This window comes from Entelurus aequoreus, linkage group LG13 (assembly GCF_033978785.1).
Source record: "Entelurus aequoreus isolate RoL-2023_Sb linkage group LG13, RoL_Eaeq_v1.1, whole genome shotgun sequence".
NCBI lineage: Eukaryota > Metazoa > Chordata > Actinopteri > Syngnathiformes > Syngnathidae > Entelurus > Entelurus aequoreus.
In genome coordinates, this window is record NC_084743.1 from 57,564,667 (window position 1) to 57,581,480 (window position 16,814).

The 16,814-nt window shown below is 38.0% G+C and overlaps 1 protein-coding gene across 1 annotated transcript in view; it reads right to left on the reverse strand.

Moving 5' to 3' along the window:
* Positions 1–3,479: 3,479 nt before the first annotated feature.
* Positions 3,480–16,814, reverse strand: part of LOC133663922 (mRNA decay activator protein ZFP36-like) — a 14,987-nt gene continuing 1,652 nt past the window's right edge. Inside the window, exon 2 of the mRNA XM_062068657.1 lies at positions 3,480–5,502. Within this exon, the coding sequence (XP_061924641.1) occupies positions 4,345–5,502 (1,158 nt within the window). The 3' untranslated portion in view covers positions 3,480–4,344. The remainder of the gene's footprint in view (positions 5,503–16,814) is intronic.

The window sequence follows — 16,814 nt, forward strand, 5'->3', positions numbered from 1 at the left end:
TGTATTTTTTATTTCCACAAGTGTCCTACCTAGAACACAACAGCAGGAACTAGGATGACTGAAGCTGAAATCGTACCAGGAAGTTTCTGGACGACCGCGCCACTATTTGAGCCATGCCTCGTATCTAAGTGGAAGACGTTTATCCATGAAAATATGGAGAAGCAGCTGGATGGATGTATCGTAGAAGTACACACTCCAAGGTAAATACTGTACATTATTATTACTTCATAAAAATACTGTGCTTGTTTGTATTACATTCTATTTTTTATTTCCACAAGTGTCTTACCTAGAACACAACAGCAGGAACTAGGATGACGGAAGCTGGAATCGTACCAGGAAGTTTCTGGACGACCGCGCCACATTTTGAGCCATGCCTCGTATCTAAGTGGCAGACGTTTATCCATGAAAATATGGAGAAGCAGCTGGATGGATATACCGTAGAAGTGCACACTCCAAGGTAAATACTGTACATTAATATTACTTCATAAAATGACTGTACTTGTTTGTACTACATTCTATTTTTATTTCCACAAGTGTCTTACCTAGAACACCACAGCAGGAACTAGGAGGACGTAAGCTGGAATTGTACCAGGAAGTTTCTGGACGACCGCACCACTATTTGAGCCATGCCCCGTGTCTAAATGGAAAACGTTTATCCATGAAAATATGGAGAAGCCGTTGAGAAAAAGCCGTAGAAGTCTACTCCCCAAGGTAAATACATTACGAGTATCTTTGCTTTTGTTATGCTTAAAGTTGCGAGCATGAACGTAAGTTACGATTATGAAGATTTGCATGTAAAATTGATTGACAGGGCGCTTCCTAGCCTCTTCCTGCTCAGACACTGAGAAGATTATAATGGTAAATTTTCCTTATTACAGTTAGCGGTGGTAAACATTTTGTTTTAATTATGTGAATTTATTTAATAAAACACAGTTTAGTGCATTTTGTATTGTTTTTCATACATTTTTGTAAAGTTTGTTTATAATTTTAAAAAGGTATGTTACATGGTAAAAATTGTGTTTTAATAATTTACATTGATTTCAATGGGCGACACTTTATAGAGTACAAGAAATAACTGGAGTAGGGATGTGTACCAAATCCGGTACTTTTATATGTACCAACCAAATTCCGTTGGTTCCAACGGGTATCGATACACGTAAAAATGTTCGATACCTTTGTTGCACGCGGCGTCACATTGGGTTACAGACTGAACACCGGCTCACGTAAACTTCCTCTATGTTGAAATTTTCCACACCAACAAAGCGAGTATGCTTGGTAGAAAACGCTCAAAAGTAATGCAAGCCTTCACTTTTCCATAATGCGCTAGCTTGATACTAATTTACATTGGATTTGCCATAGACAGGCTACAATTAGCACGAACAATTTTACATTACATTTTTAACACCTCCAAACTACAACTAAGATGTATGTTACAGTCTAACAGCTGGTGTGTAATAAGCACAATACTCACAGTACAAACACTTTGTAGGGCGCAACATAACTAAAAGGGACTTCCTGGTTAGATAACATTGCATAGCGAGTCCAAACCAGGGGTGCTCAAACCTTTTCCACCGGGGGCCGCAGACTTCACAAATGAAAAGGACGTGAGGGCCATTTTGGTTGTTTTCACCTTTAAAAACAGTACAATATAGAGACTTTTTATTTCAAAGGACTAGAAAAAGCCAAACTGACATGTTTACAGTTAGCATGCGAGCAAGATAACATCACTTAAAATATGAGCAAAATGAGATAAAACTAAAAAAAACTTAGTACTATGCTAACAATAGCATGCTTACAGTAAACATGAGTATAATACCAAATTATTACTCGAGGTGTGTACCTGAAAAATGTGCTAGCATGCCAACTTTAGCATGCATCAAGTGCTAAAACATGAGTGAGGTCAAGTAAAATATTTGACGCTGAGGTGGTATACCTGCTAAATTAGCAAAAAAGCTAACATGCTAATATTGGAACGCTAACATTTTTGCTTGGGCTGTTGAAAAATGATGTACGAGTTTCAATTTCAACACTCCTGGCCCTTATAGTACTGCCATCTAATGTCTTGGAAGTGCAATTACATTGCAAATGAGACTCGAATGGAATGAGGAGACATTTAACAGTACAGCACAGTTATCATAATCAGCTCATTTTAAATGTTACAATAAAAAAATGAAATTGTATTATCAAACACATATTAGCGAGGGGTGTAACGGTACACAAAAATTTCGGTTCGGTTCATTTTATGTACAGTAAGAAAACAACAAAATATAAATGTTTTGGTTATTTACCAAATTTGTAAACAATGGCTTTATCCTTTTAACATTGGGAACACTATAATAATTCTGCCCACGTTAATCAACATTAAACTGCCTCAAGTTGTTGCTCAGATTAAATAAAATGACAAAACTTTTCTTCTACATATAAAAAGTGCAACATTAAACAGTTTCAAGTCAACTCATCATGCTTAATTTATTACAGCATTTGGGAAGCCTGTGGTTGATTTTTATAATGTAAATGTTATATTTTTATCAACATGTGATAGCAGGGACCCTGCCATTCAAAACTAGGCTCCTGCATTACTAGTGATTAATGTAACAATAGCTGAAAAAAATAGTACAATAGCAATAGGAGAGACTATTCATCCCTGAACACCATGGAGTTCATGTAGGCTTCATGATGCAGTTACATTATTATATCAACTATCAGAGACAGAAACTCTTCATTTAACATAATGTCCTTTTTTGCTGCTTCAACACAGCTCAATCAACACATAAAAAGGTAAAGTGGAATGACAGACAGAGCTTTGCTGTCCGTAACACACACACACCGCAAAATAAGCTAACGTTACGCTAAAAGCTAATTAGCCTTCACCTCAAGCCAGGACTGCGAGCGAGCTGAGCTGCCGTTTGTTTCTAGAAGATCAACGGGCTCATAGTCATGTTACTAGTAGTTGACTGGGAGGTGTTTTATTATCATTTGGGGAGAGTCCGCAGCCTGATGATTACCTGCTAGTGTGTGTGTGACAATCATTGGTACTTTAGCTTTAACTTAACTAAACACCCATCTGCTAACCCCACCGCAGAAGCACTGACTCCATGCGCTCTGAATACGCACTGCTGATTGGCTGTTACCGCTCTGTGTGTAACCAATCAGATGGTTGTGTGGGTGGGACAAAGCTGGGTGCTGTGTAGAGTACTGACAGAGACAGAGGCAGAAGAAGTGGAGCAGCTTGTTAAGACTTTAGCTTAGCGGCTACTTAATATGTTCGTGTGGAAACTCGTTCGGTACACCTCCGAACCGAACCCCCGTACCGAAACGGTTCAATACAAATACACGTACCGTTACACCTTTAGTATTAGCACATACAAAAGTATCAGGAATTAGTACCGTATCGGTTCAAATGTGAGCGGTACTCATCCCTAGTCTCAAGTAGCTATTGAAAATAATAATTTTAATGTAATGCATTGAAAGCACATTTAGGGTCAGAAAAGGTCTTAAGACAGTTTTAATAAAAACAACAACCTTTATTTCCAGTAGAAAAAAAATGGCAAAAGAAACGCAAATATATTAAACTTGATACAAGCATTACCAACTCAAAAGTCCTCTATAAATATGTTAAAATAAATTAAAGAAATTAATTTACCAAGGCTATCACCTACAATACTAACACAAGCCTCAAAACACGTCGGTGAAAAAAGGTCCTTTTAAATAGCAGAACAAGATCTAACAATACATTAAAGACAAATAAAGAGCCTGATAACATTTCTAAAAGGCTTATTAGCTCGGGAAAGGCTACAGTGTGCTAGATGTGGCTCGACTCAGGCAACAACCGCAGCGCTATCGTTACAATACCCCAACAAAAAAAACAAAAAAAAAAGAGTTAATACCAAACACGAGAGAACGAGAACATCTTGGAATGTTTGCCATCAATAATTGAAAAGGATGCAGACTGACATGGACATACCTTCACATTTCACTATTCAATTCTTTAATTGAAGTGGCTTATGTTGAGCTTTTTTTTCTTCTTTCCGATGTCTGTCAAAAACCCAGACATGCTACTCTTGATCGGTATATAGGGAAAAGAAATACCCTCTAACAAGAAGGAACAACCTGGCAACCTGCTCAGTAACACCCCAGGTACTTTTTAAGACGTGTTAAAAAACACAACTTCCGGTTTTTCAAGGCCGGAGACCTCAACAAAACATTGTCGCGAGGCCTACCTACCGTACTTGAACAAGTCTAGTCGCTACAAAGCTCAACATCTTTGGCTTTGGAGGAGTGGCACCCGGAGCACTTCTATATACAAACGAGTGAGTAGTACTTGGCACACTTCTGGTCCTGCGCCTAAAGTCCCGACCCGGCACCGTCCTCGGGAACGGAGAGCTGGCTGAACACGGCCAGGCGTTTCCCCTCGTTGCTGGACTCCAGTCCGCTAAGCGAGCTCGCCGAGCTCCCCCCGTCCTGGTCTTGATCCGACAGCGAGGCGTAGGACAGGGACCGCGTGCCGAGGGACCGCGAGAACAACGGCGGGGCGCCGGGGCTCGGAGGCGGAGACGGACCGGACGGCGAACAGCCGGAGTCCGGGGACGGCAGGAAGGGAGAGCGGGGATCCGCGGCGGAAGCGGGTTGGTACTGCGGAGCGGCGGAGGCCTGGAGGGTAGTAGGTTCTGTCTCTGAAAAGACCTGAGCGAGGAGGTCGGTGATGTCGGCGCAAGGGGGAGAGGCGGACTGACCACGTGCGAAAAAGGCGGCGGGAGGAGGGGGAGGAAGGGAGTGCTGAGGCGGAGTAGGAAACCCGGAGAAGCTGATGCTTTGTCTCATGAGCGGGATTCTGTTGGCCCGCGACTGGAGGGCGAAGCTTGAGGAGGAGAAACAGGAAGAGGAGCGCGACATGTGATCGATTTCCTCCTCGTTGTTGTGGACGAAGTGGCAGCGGATCCCGTACGGGCAGAAGCCGATGGTGTGGAAGGTGCGGCACGGCTCCGTCTTGTACTTGGGATGCCGGCTGAGATCCCGCAGCTCGTCGGGGCCGTGGGCAAACTGGCACTTGCCGCCGTACTTGCACGTGCCGCTCTCCGTAAAAGAACGGCACAGTTCCGTCTTGTAGCGGGACGACGCGGAGGAGTTGGACGACGACACGCTGGGGGCGGGACCCACGCCTTCCTGGCCGCCCTTCATCATCAGCATCATCATCACGTCCGAGCCGGACCAGCCCGGACTCTCCGCCGCCGTGCCGGTCTCCACCATGCTGAGCGAGCGCTGAGACAGGAAGTCGTGCTTGCGCCACTGGCCGGGAGCTTGTCGGCCCTCCGGCTGCGGCCCCCACATGCCGGAGGACAGGCAGCCGTCGTCCGGGGGGCCCGCGTCCAGACGGGCGAGGGCCCCCAGGGAGAGCGAGGCGTCGCAGCCACGTTGCTGTCCGATGAAGCCCGGACTCGCCTTTGCTCGGCCGATGGGTGACAGCTGATTGTCCGCGTCCCTCAGATCCAGGCTCAACAGTTGCTGCAAGGAGAAGGAACAAAAACAGCCAAATGAAACAAAAGCGTCATGGTGAGTCTTTACCTGACTTCAAGTTTTAAAAGTGTCTCTGCAAGACTTTCAAAATGTGGCGGTAAAAAGTTGGTTGAGGCGTAAGAAAAACAACATAGCATTAGCCGCTCTGCAAGCGCTGCTTTAAAACATAGCTACCGTATTTTTCGGACCAGAGGGCGCACGGGTTTATAAAGGTGTCACATTATGATGTTTTTCTCCATATAAGACACTTCCTTGTGGTCTACATCAGTGGTCCCCAACCACTGGTCCGGGGACCGGTACTGGTCTGTGACGCATTTGCTACCGGGCCGCAGAGAAACATTAAATAATTTGGTAACACTTTAGTATGGGGAACATATTCTAAGTAACAAAGACTTAATTAAGAGTTGTTTGGACACTAGGGGAACATGTTCTAAGTAACAAAGATCAAATCTAGAGTTATTTGGACACTAAGGGAACATGTTCTAAGTAACAAAGACTTAATTAAGAGTTATTTGGACACTAGGGGAACATATTCTAAGTAACAAAGCCTTATGCAGCCCTTTGAGACACTTGTGATTTAGGGCTATATAAATAAACATTGATTGATAATGAAGAGTTATTTGGACACTAGGGGAACATTCTCAGTAACAAAGACTTAATTTAGAGTTATTTGGACACTAGGGGACCATATTCTAAGTAACAAAGACTTAAGAGTTATTAGGACACTAGGGGAACATATTCTAAGTAATAAAGACTTAATTAAGAGTTATTTGGACACTAGGGGAACATATTCTAAGTAACAAAGACTTTAAGAGTTATTTGGGCACTAGGGGAACATATTCTAAGTAACAAAGACTTAATTAAGAGTTATTTGGACACTAGGGGAACATATTCTAAGTAACAAAGACTTAATTAAGAGTTATTTGGACACTAGGGGAACATATTCTAAGTAACAAGGACTTAATTAAGAGTTATTTGGGCACTAGGGGAACATATTCTAAGTAACAAAGACTTAATGAAGAGTTATTTGGACACTAGGGGAACATATTCTAAGTAACAAAGACTTAATGAAGAGTTATTTGGACACTAGGGGACCATATTCTAAGTAACAAAGACTTAATTAAGAGTTATTTGGACACTAGGGGAACATATTCTAAGTAACAAAGACTTAATTAAGAGTTATTTGGACACTAGGGGAACATATTCTAAGTAACAGACTTAATTTAGAGTTATTTGGACACTAGGGGAACATATTCTAAGTAACAAAGCCTTAATGAAGAGTTATTTGGACACTAGGGGAACATTCTCATTAACAAAGACTTAATTGAGAGTTATTTGGACACTAGGGGAACATATTCTAAGTAACAAAGACTTAATTAAGAGTTATTTGGACACTAGGGGAACATATTCTAAGTAACAAAGACTTAATTAAGAGTTATTTGGGCACTAGGGGAACATATTCTAAGTAACAAAGACTTAATTTAGAGTTATTTGGACACTAGGGGAATCAATCAATCAATCAATCAATCAATGTTTATTTATATAGCCCTAAATCACAAGTGTCTCAAAGGGCTGTACATGTTCTAAGTAACAAAGACTTAATCTAGAGTTATTTGGACACTAGGGGAACATATTCTAAGTAACAAAGACTTAATTAAGAGTTATTTGGACACTAGGGGAACATATTCTAAGTAACAAAGACTTAATCTAGAGTTATTTGGACACTAGGGGAACATATTCTAAGTAACAAAGACTTAATTTAGAGTTATTCGGACACTAGGGGAACATATTCTAAGTAACAAAGACTTAATTAAGAGTTATTTGGACACTAGGGGAACATGTTCTAAGTAACAAAGACTTAATTTAGAGTTATTTGGACACTAGGGGAACATGTTCTAAGTAACAAAGACTTAATTTAGAGTTATTTGGACACTAGGGGAACATATTCTAAGTAACAAAGACTTAATTAAGAGTTATTTGGACACTAGGGGAATCAATCAATCAATCAATCAATGTTTATTTATATAGCCCTAAATCACAAGTGTCTCAAAGGGCTGTACATGTTCTAAGTAACAAATACTTAATCTAGAGTTATTTGGACACTAGGGGAACATATTCTAAGTAACAAAGACTTAATTAAGAGTTATTTGGACACTAGGGGAACATATTCTAAGTAACAAAGACTTAATCTAGAGTTATTTGGACACTAGGGGAACATGTTCTAAGTAACAAAGACTTAATTTAGAGTTATTTGGACACTAGGGGAACATATTCTAAGTAACAAAGACTTAATTTAGAGTTATTTGGACACTAGGGGAACATGTTCTAAGTAACAAAGACTTAATTTAGAGTTATTTGGTTAGGGTTACTGGTTGTACAATAAGGCCATGCGGAATAAGGCATTAATAAGTACTTAATGACTAACTAAGAGCTAATATGTTACTAATTTGCATGTTGATAAGCATCTAATTAATGGTGAATATGTTCCCCATACTAAAGTGTTAGCAATAATTTATAAACGACTGCATTTTCTTCGACTTAACTTTCGCCTGTCCCACTAGACCAGAGTTTTTCAACCTTTTTGGAGCCAAGGGACATCTTTTGCGTTGAAAAAATGCAGAGGCACACCACTAGCAGAAATCATTAAACGAAGAAACTCAGTTGACAGTAAAGAGTCGTTGTTGCAATTGTTGGGTATGACTTTAAACCATAACCAAGCATGCATCAATATAGCTCTTGTCTCAAAGTAAGTGTACTGTCACCACCTGTCACATCACACCCTGACTTACTTTGAGTTTTTTGCTGTTTTCCTGTGTGTAGTGTTTTAGTTTTTGTCTTGCGCTCCTATTTTGGTGGCTTTTTCTCTTTTTTTGGTATTTTCCTGTAGCAGTTTCATGTCTTCCTTTGAGCGATATTTCCCGCATCTACTTTGTTTTAGCAATCAAGAATATTTCAGTTGTTTTTATCCTTCTTTGCGGGGATATTGTTGATTGTCATGTCATGTTCGGATGTACATTGTCTTTGCTCCACAGTAAGTCTTTGCTGTCGTCCAGCATTCTGTTTACTTTGTAGCCAGCTCAGTTTTAGTTTCGTTCCGCATAGCCTTCCCTAAGCTTCAATGCCTTTTCTTAGGGGCACTCACCTTTTGTTTATTTTTGGTTTAAGCATTTGACACCTTTATACCTGCACTATGCCTCCCGCTGTTTCCGACATCTACAAAGCAATTAGCTACCGGCTGCCACCTACTGATATGGAAGAGTATTACACGGTTACTCTGTCGAGCTCTAGACAGCATCGACACTCAACAACAACACATCATTTGCAGACTATAATTACTGGTTTGCAAAAAATATTTTTAACCCAAATAGGTGAAATTAGATAATCTCCCACGGCACACCAGACTGTATCCCACGGCACACTAGTGGTTGAAAAACACTGCACTAGACACACCAATAATCTTGTTTATAGATGTACAATAAAACTCCTCTTTGGAAGTTGCCATTTGTTAGAACTTTTTGCACATTAATGAACATAGAAAATATAAATGTCACAAATTGTAGCCAAAGGCTGATTTCCATCTGCATCTCAATGCAAAGAAACAAGCCCACAGGGCTCCCGCTAATTCAGTGTTATAGTGAGTTGTATTTTTCACGCACTTATTTGTGCTGCATTTATCTGGCACAAGTGGAAATCCTGTCCATGAAACTAATGCCTTTATTAAACCGGTCCGTGGTGCAAAAAAGGTTGGTGACCACTGGTCTACATAACATGTAATGCTGTTTTTTTGGTCAAAATGTTGCATAGATTAGGTTTTACAGATCATCTTCAAGCCTTTTTTACATGCCTCCACTTTGACAGCGTCTTCTCCCCGTCATCTTTGTTGTACCGGTAGTCTTTAGCCCTTCTATAGCGAGTCTACTGACAGATAAATCAGAACTGTACGCCACTTTCTATTAGAAATGACAACAGCGGAGGATAAATGCCCCACAAAAAGAAGGACCTTAATGACTACAATGCCGGATGCGCGCAAATTTTTGGAACTTATGCAGATCCTAAATACACATCAGCAGGTACCAAAAGGTAAAAGAAAAAAGTTGGTTTTGCATAATATTGCAAAACAAAACACCAGATAATGTCTCCCAATAGGTGCCAATTTGGGGTACTTATACACACACCATAATAATACTCTTAAGTTGAAGCACAGTACGTCTGACTACTGTCGCCGTAAAGTTCCGACAATCCATCAAGCAGCGGTCAAAATGTTGCATAGATTATGTTTTACAGACCATCTTCAAGCCTTATTTACATGCCTCCACTTGAACAGCGTCTTCTCCCGGTCATCTTTGTTGTACCGGTAGTCTTTAGCCCTTCTATAGCGAGTCTACTGACAGATAAGTCAGAACTGTATGCTACTTTGTATAAGAAATGGCAACAACAGAGGATACATGCCCCTCAACAATAGAGAAAAAGAAATAGTTTAATGACTACAATGGCGGATGCGCGCAATTTTTCGGAACTTATGCAGATCCTAAATACACATCAGCAGGTAACAACAGGTAAAAAAAAAAAGTTGGTTTTGCATAATATTGCAAAACAAAACAGCAGATAATGTCTCCTAATAGGTGCCAATTTGGGGTACTTACACACGGCATAATAATATCCATAAGTTGAAGCACAGTACGTCTGACTACTGTCGCCGTAACGTTCCGACAATCCATCAAGCAGCGGTCAAAATGTTGCATAGATTGTTTTACAGACCATCTTCAAGCTTTATTTACATGCCTCCACTACGACAGCGTCTTCTCCCTGGCATCTTTGTTGTACCGGTAGTCTTAAGCCCTTCTATAGCGAGCCTACTGACAGATATAAGTTAGAACTGCATGATACTTTGTATTAGAAATGGCAACAGCGGAGGATGAATGCCTCACAACACAAGAAGCTGGAGAAAAAACAAGGAGCTTATTGACTACGATGGCAGACGCGTGCACATTTTCAGAACTTATGCAGATGCCAAATACACATCAGCAGGTGTCCTTGATGATGACTTTGATCAGCCGTTTTACTGCCGTTGGACAGGACAAAAAAAAAAAAAAAAAGGAATAGAAGAGCAAACAGTAGAAATGTATTGAGAAAAAGTTGCAATGTTGACTAACAAATCTGCCATGCAGGCTGCTTTTGTTTTTTTCCCACTTTAAAGCTGTCATTGCTCAAAAAATAACAAATCAAAATTAATGTTATGAATTATAGACCTATTTTCAAAGCTCCAATTGTTTCACTTTAAAATATTTTTCAGGGAAAATATTGCGTATTTTGTGTTTCCCTAAAAAAACTAAGTTTTCTATGATAAAATGGGCATGAAAAACATAAAAAATATATATTAAAATGTATCATCGACTGATAGAACTATAGTTGATCTAGATCAGGGGTCACCAACCTTTTTGAAACCAAGAGCTACTTCTTGGGTACTGATTAATGCGAAGGGCTACCAGTTTGATACACACTTAAATAAATTGCCAGAAATAGCCAATTTGCTCAATTTACCTTTAACTCTATGTTATTATTGATAATTAATGATATTTACACTTAATTGAACGGTTTAAAAGAGGAGAAAACACGAACAAAATGACAATTAAATTTTGAAACATAGTTTATCTTCAATTTCGACTCTTTAAAATTCAAAATTCAACCGAAAAAAAGAAGAGAAAAACTTAAAAAAAGGATTTATGGAACATCATTAGTAATTTTTCCTGATTAAGATAATTTTTGAATTTTGATTAAATAGGTTGAAATCCCATCTACACTTTGTTAGAATATATAACAAATTGGACCAAGCTATATTTCTAACAAAGACAAATCATTATTTCTTCTAGATTTTCCAGAACAAAAATTTTAAAAGAAATTCAAAAGACTTTGAAATAAGATTTAAATTTGATTCTACAGATTTTCTAGATTTGCCAGAATAATTTTTTTGAATTTTAAACATAATAAGTTTGAAGAAATATTTCACAAATATTCTTCGTCGAAAAAACAGAAGCTAAAATGAAGAGTTAAATTAAAATATATTTATTATTCTTTACAATAAAAAAATACATTTACTTGAACATTGATTTAAATTGTCAGGAAAGAAGAGGAAGGAATTTAAAAGGTAAAAAGGTATATGTGTTTAAAAATCCTAAAATCATTTTTAAGGTTGTATTTTTTCTCTAAAATTGTCTTTCTGAAAGTTATAAGAAGCAAAGTTAAAAAAATTATGAACCAAGTCTTTCAAATATTTTCTTGGATTTTCAAATTCTATTTGAGTTTTGTCTCTCTTAGAATTAAAAATGTCGAGCAAAGCGAGACCAGCTTGCTAGTAAATAAAAAAAATAGAGGCAGCTCACTGGTAAGTGCTGCTATTTGAGCTATTTTTAGAACAGGCCGGCGGGCTACTCATCTGGTCCTTACGGGCTACCTGGTGCCCGCGGGCACCGCGTTGGTGACCCCTGATCTAGATATTCAAGCATTGAAAGTAAAAAAACAATGTAATATTTTGCAACTTTTTGAGCCCCAATAATTTTAATGGATTTTAATTTTTTTTAAATGTCATTGCTGAAAAAATAATATTGAAAAAAAAATCAATGTTTTAATGAATTATTCACCTACTGGATTTAAGGTTCCAAATATTGAACATCAACTCTTACACTAAACATTTTTTTGGGGGGGAAAACTATTGCATATTTTGTGTTTTGCCATTAAAAACAGGGGTTTCTTTATTAAAAATGTATTTACATAAAAAAATACAATACTAAAACTTTATACCGACAGACCTGAAGTTGATCTAGAGATTTAAGCTTTAAAGAAAAAAAGAATATAGATGACTTATTTTTAACATTTTTATGACCGAGACCCTTCCAAGTCTACATGTAAAGGTTGAACAACACAGTGTTTCCCACACATTCATTTATTTGTGGCGGCCCGCCACGAAAGAATTACGCCCGCCACAAATTAAAAAAAAAAAAAAAAAGTTTTTTTTTGTCCTGTCCAGCTTCTCAGGCAAATTATATAGTTGATGTAGATGCCCATATAGGCTGTTCAGATTTACTTTACAAAAGAGAAGTGTAGGATACTTATCTTGTTGCCTTATTTGTATTTGACCACTATGGTTTTCTGTTTATTTGTTACTGACTGTGGCAGGACACCTCTGCCTCTGTTTCACTTTATGTTGCTGGTAAATAATATGGTTGTAGTAGTAGGCTAAAGTTAAATTATTTAGTATGCACTAATTAAAGGGGCAGAGCTTTAAGAGACATTTTAGCTTTTATATTTTATAAGATATATTTTTTGTAAGAACCACAATTAATAAATATATTTCAGTGAATAACTTATTGTTCAAATCTGTATACAAATATGTACATAAAGTGTAATTATATTGTAAAATGGATGGATGGATGGATGGATGGATGTTTAAAACAAAACTATTATTATTAATTAGTAAGTATACATTTTTTGAGCCTTTTTAGAGAAAATCATATCATTGTAGTAAATTATGCAAATTACTCGATGATGTCATGGTGACCACGCCCATAGCCACACCCCCACCGCCACAGGTATCTTGGCAGTTTATGGGAAACACTGCAACATCTATACATTGTCTTGGTTTTCAAAATAAAAAGTATCAAAATGGCCCTCGCATGTTTTGATTTTTCAGTGTGTGGGCCTCTGTGAAAAAAGTTTGGACACCAGTTGATCTCTGCTTAGGGACAAATTCAAATGGGGGGAAAAAAATTATGATGGGACAAAATGTGCTGAGAAATTGTAGTGCAGGGATGTCAAAGTGGTTTTCATTGAGGGCCACATGGCAGTTATGTCTGCCATCAGAGGGCCGCTTGTAACAGTGAATAATGTATGAATTTGCCTCTGGATGTCATTATTAATTATATAAATTGTTTTAAGTAGACTGTCCATTTTACAGTAAAAACTTTACATTTACCAAATTTTACTGTAAAATAGTGTTTTTAATTTTTTTTTACAACATTTCACAGTAAATTAGCTTTGTTAAACTTACATTGGTTTTTACAACATTATATTGTTCATGGAAAAACAGTACAAGTAGTTTTTTTTAATGCTGGCAACTTAGCTGCCAGTTTTTCTACCGTAAAAACAAATGAACCGTCTTTCCATTTACAGTAATACACCGTTAAAAACAACAACCCTAGATTTTACAGTCAAAAACTGGCAGCTCAGTCAACAGAATTTTTACGCAAAAAAACAGTAGTTTTTTTTCAATTTACAGTAATATGCTGTAAAGCAGTGGTCCCCAACCACCGGGCCGCGGACGACCGATTGGTACCGGGCCGCACAAGAAATTAAAAAAAAAAAAAAAAAAAATTTAATTAAATCAACATAAAAAACACAATATATACATTATATATCAATATAGATCAATACAGTCTGCAGGTATACAGTCCGTAAACACACATGATTGTATTTCTTTATGGAAAAAAAAAAAAGTTTTTTTTTTTTTATAAATACACCCCCCCCCCCCACCGGTCCGTGGGACAAATTTTCAAGCATTGACCGGTCCGCAGCTACAAAAAGGTTGGGGACCACTGCTGTAAAGAACAAGGTAAAATGTATTATCATTTTTATAAATTTCATGGGTACTGTATTTTTCGGATTATAAGTCGCCCCGGCCGAAAATGCATAATATAGAAGGAAAAAAACATAAGTCGCACTAGAGTATAAGTCACATTTTTTGGGGGATATTTATTTGATAAAAGCCAACACCAAGAATAGAAATTTGAAAGGCAATTTAAAATAAATAAAGAATAGTGAACAACAGGCTGAATAAGTGTACGTTATATGAGGCATAATAAACTGACGATTACTGATATACGCCTAGTCTCTTACGTGAATGAGATAAATAATATTTGAAGTGAAGTGAAGTGAATTATATTCATATAGCGCTTTTCTCTAGTGACTCAAAGCGCTTTACATAGTGAAACCCAATATCTAAGTTACATTTAAACCAGTGTGGGTGGCACTGGGAGCTGGTGGGTAAAGTGTCTTGCCCAAGGACACAACAGCAGTGACTAGGATGGCGGAAGCGGGGATCGAACCTGCAACCCTCAAGTTGCTGGCACAGCCGCTCTACCAACCGAGCTATACTGCCCCATATGATATTTTACGGAAATGTGTTAATAATTTCACACATAAATCGCTCCAGAGTATAAATCCAAACTATGAAAAAAACTGCGATTTATAATCTGAAAAATACGGTACATTGCTGTAAAGTTAAGTATTTTTATTTAGACAAAAACATGTTTGGAAAGTATGATAATATACTGTAATATGTGTTGCAATATTGGATACTATTAAAGTTTAAAAAGGTATGCAATTTCTAGCATAACATATATTTTTTCTATCAAAATGAAAACAATGAATTACATTTAGTGAGAAAATATGAAATACTTTGACACATTTCCGGGTGTTTGCGGGCCAGGTAAAATGATGTCGTGGGCCAGATCTGGCCCTCCTGGCCTTGAGTTTGACACCTGTGTTGTTGGGGATTATCAACATTTTCTGTGCCGCACAATTTGCGTGAATTGTCGCAATTGGAACTTCACAAAATCCTGAAGGGTTTTCAACACAATGATAAACTGCAATAAAACTATAACATGTTAGTGTTTGTTAAAGTACTTTTAGAGCGCATTCAACAATGCCATTCTGAACAATGCTGCAAAACATGAGGGAAGCCCAGTCCCATTTAAAATGATGCAAGCTCCATTGTAAATGATATTTGTGGTTTAAGAAACCTGCAGTAGTTCACAAACAAAACAAAAAAAAGTTGTACTGTAAACTAGTCCCTGAAGGAATTTGTGACGGCCAAACATCCCCGCACATTTCGGCTAATCAGCATCATTTTGACCGATGTCAACCGTCCAATTAAAACTTGTTTCCTTTGTATACAAAGCAGAAACAACAATAAATCAACTATTTATAGACCAAAACGGCACAACTCATAGCTCAGGCCTACTTCCTGTTTGTCTACAGCGCTAAGCCTTCTGGGTAATGTAGTGTATAAACATTTAGCAACACACCAGCACCCTCACTTCCTTGTTTACATATATTTAACCTTCTTTAGCAGACTTTTTCTTTTATTCAATTATTTATCAACGCACGCATGTCAAAAAGTGCAACTTTAATGTTGACGTGCGTTTATTAGATTTATTACTTAGAAAATGTTTTATTTCTTAGCTAGTTTCTCCAAAATACACACTGAGGCAATCAAGTGTTGCATCTACTTGAATTATATAATTGATTGACAAGTCCATAACTAAAATAAATGATAGCTGCACGCTTAATTTAGTTATAATTTATAAGAATAGTGCAGTCATTTCACAGTGAGCTATTACTAGCATCTAATGGCAACTTTTTAGTCATGTGCAGGGAGATGGCCTAAATGTTCAAATCCCCTGTTTTAGGAGATAAGGTTACAAGGAACACTAAAACCATTGATAACAAATTCTTAAAATCACAAGTTGATTCAATGTTATAGGAAAAAAAACCACTTTCTAAAAAAAGCCGGCATTATAAGCCACAACATTCACAAATAAAGAGGGACCGACCATCTATTAAAACTACGGCTGTCAAATGATTACTGTATTTTCTGGACCATAGGGCGCACCGGAATTTAAGGCGCACTGCCGATGAGCGGTACTATTCAGGTCTTTGTTAATACATAAGGCGCACCGGACTATAAGCGTTTACTGGCGTCATCTTGCAGTCTACCCATGTACCAAATAAAATTGCTCCAAGGTTGGTAAGCGCAACCAGAATTATTCCGTACATTAAGCGCACCGGGTTGTAAGGCACACTGTCGATTTTTGAGACAAAGTATTTTATGTTACTATTATGTTAGATCCACTATGGACTGGACTCTCACAATATTATGTTAGATCCACTATGGACTGGACTCTCACACTATTATGTTAGATCCACTATGGACTGGACTCTCACTCTATTATGTTAGATCCACTATGGACTGGACTCTCACTCTATTATGTTAGATCCACTATGGACCGGACTCTCACAATATTATGTTAGATCCACTATGGACTGGACTCTCACACTATTATGTTAGATCCACTATGGACTGGACTCTCACACTATTATGTTAGATCCACTATGGACTGGACTCTCACATTATTATGTTAGATCCACTATGGACTGGACTCTCACTATTATGTTAGATCCACTATGGACTGGACTCTCACATTATTATGTTAGATCCACTATGGACTGGACTCTCACAATATTAT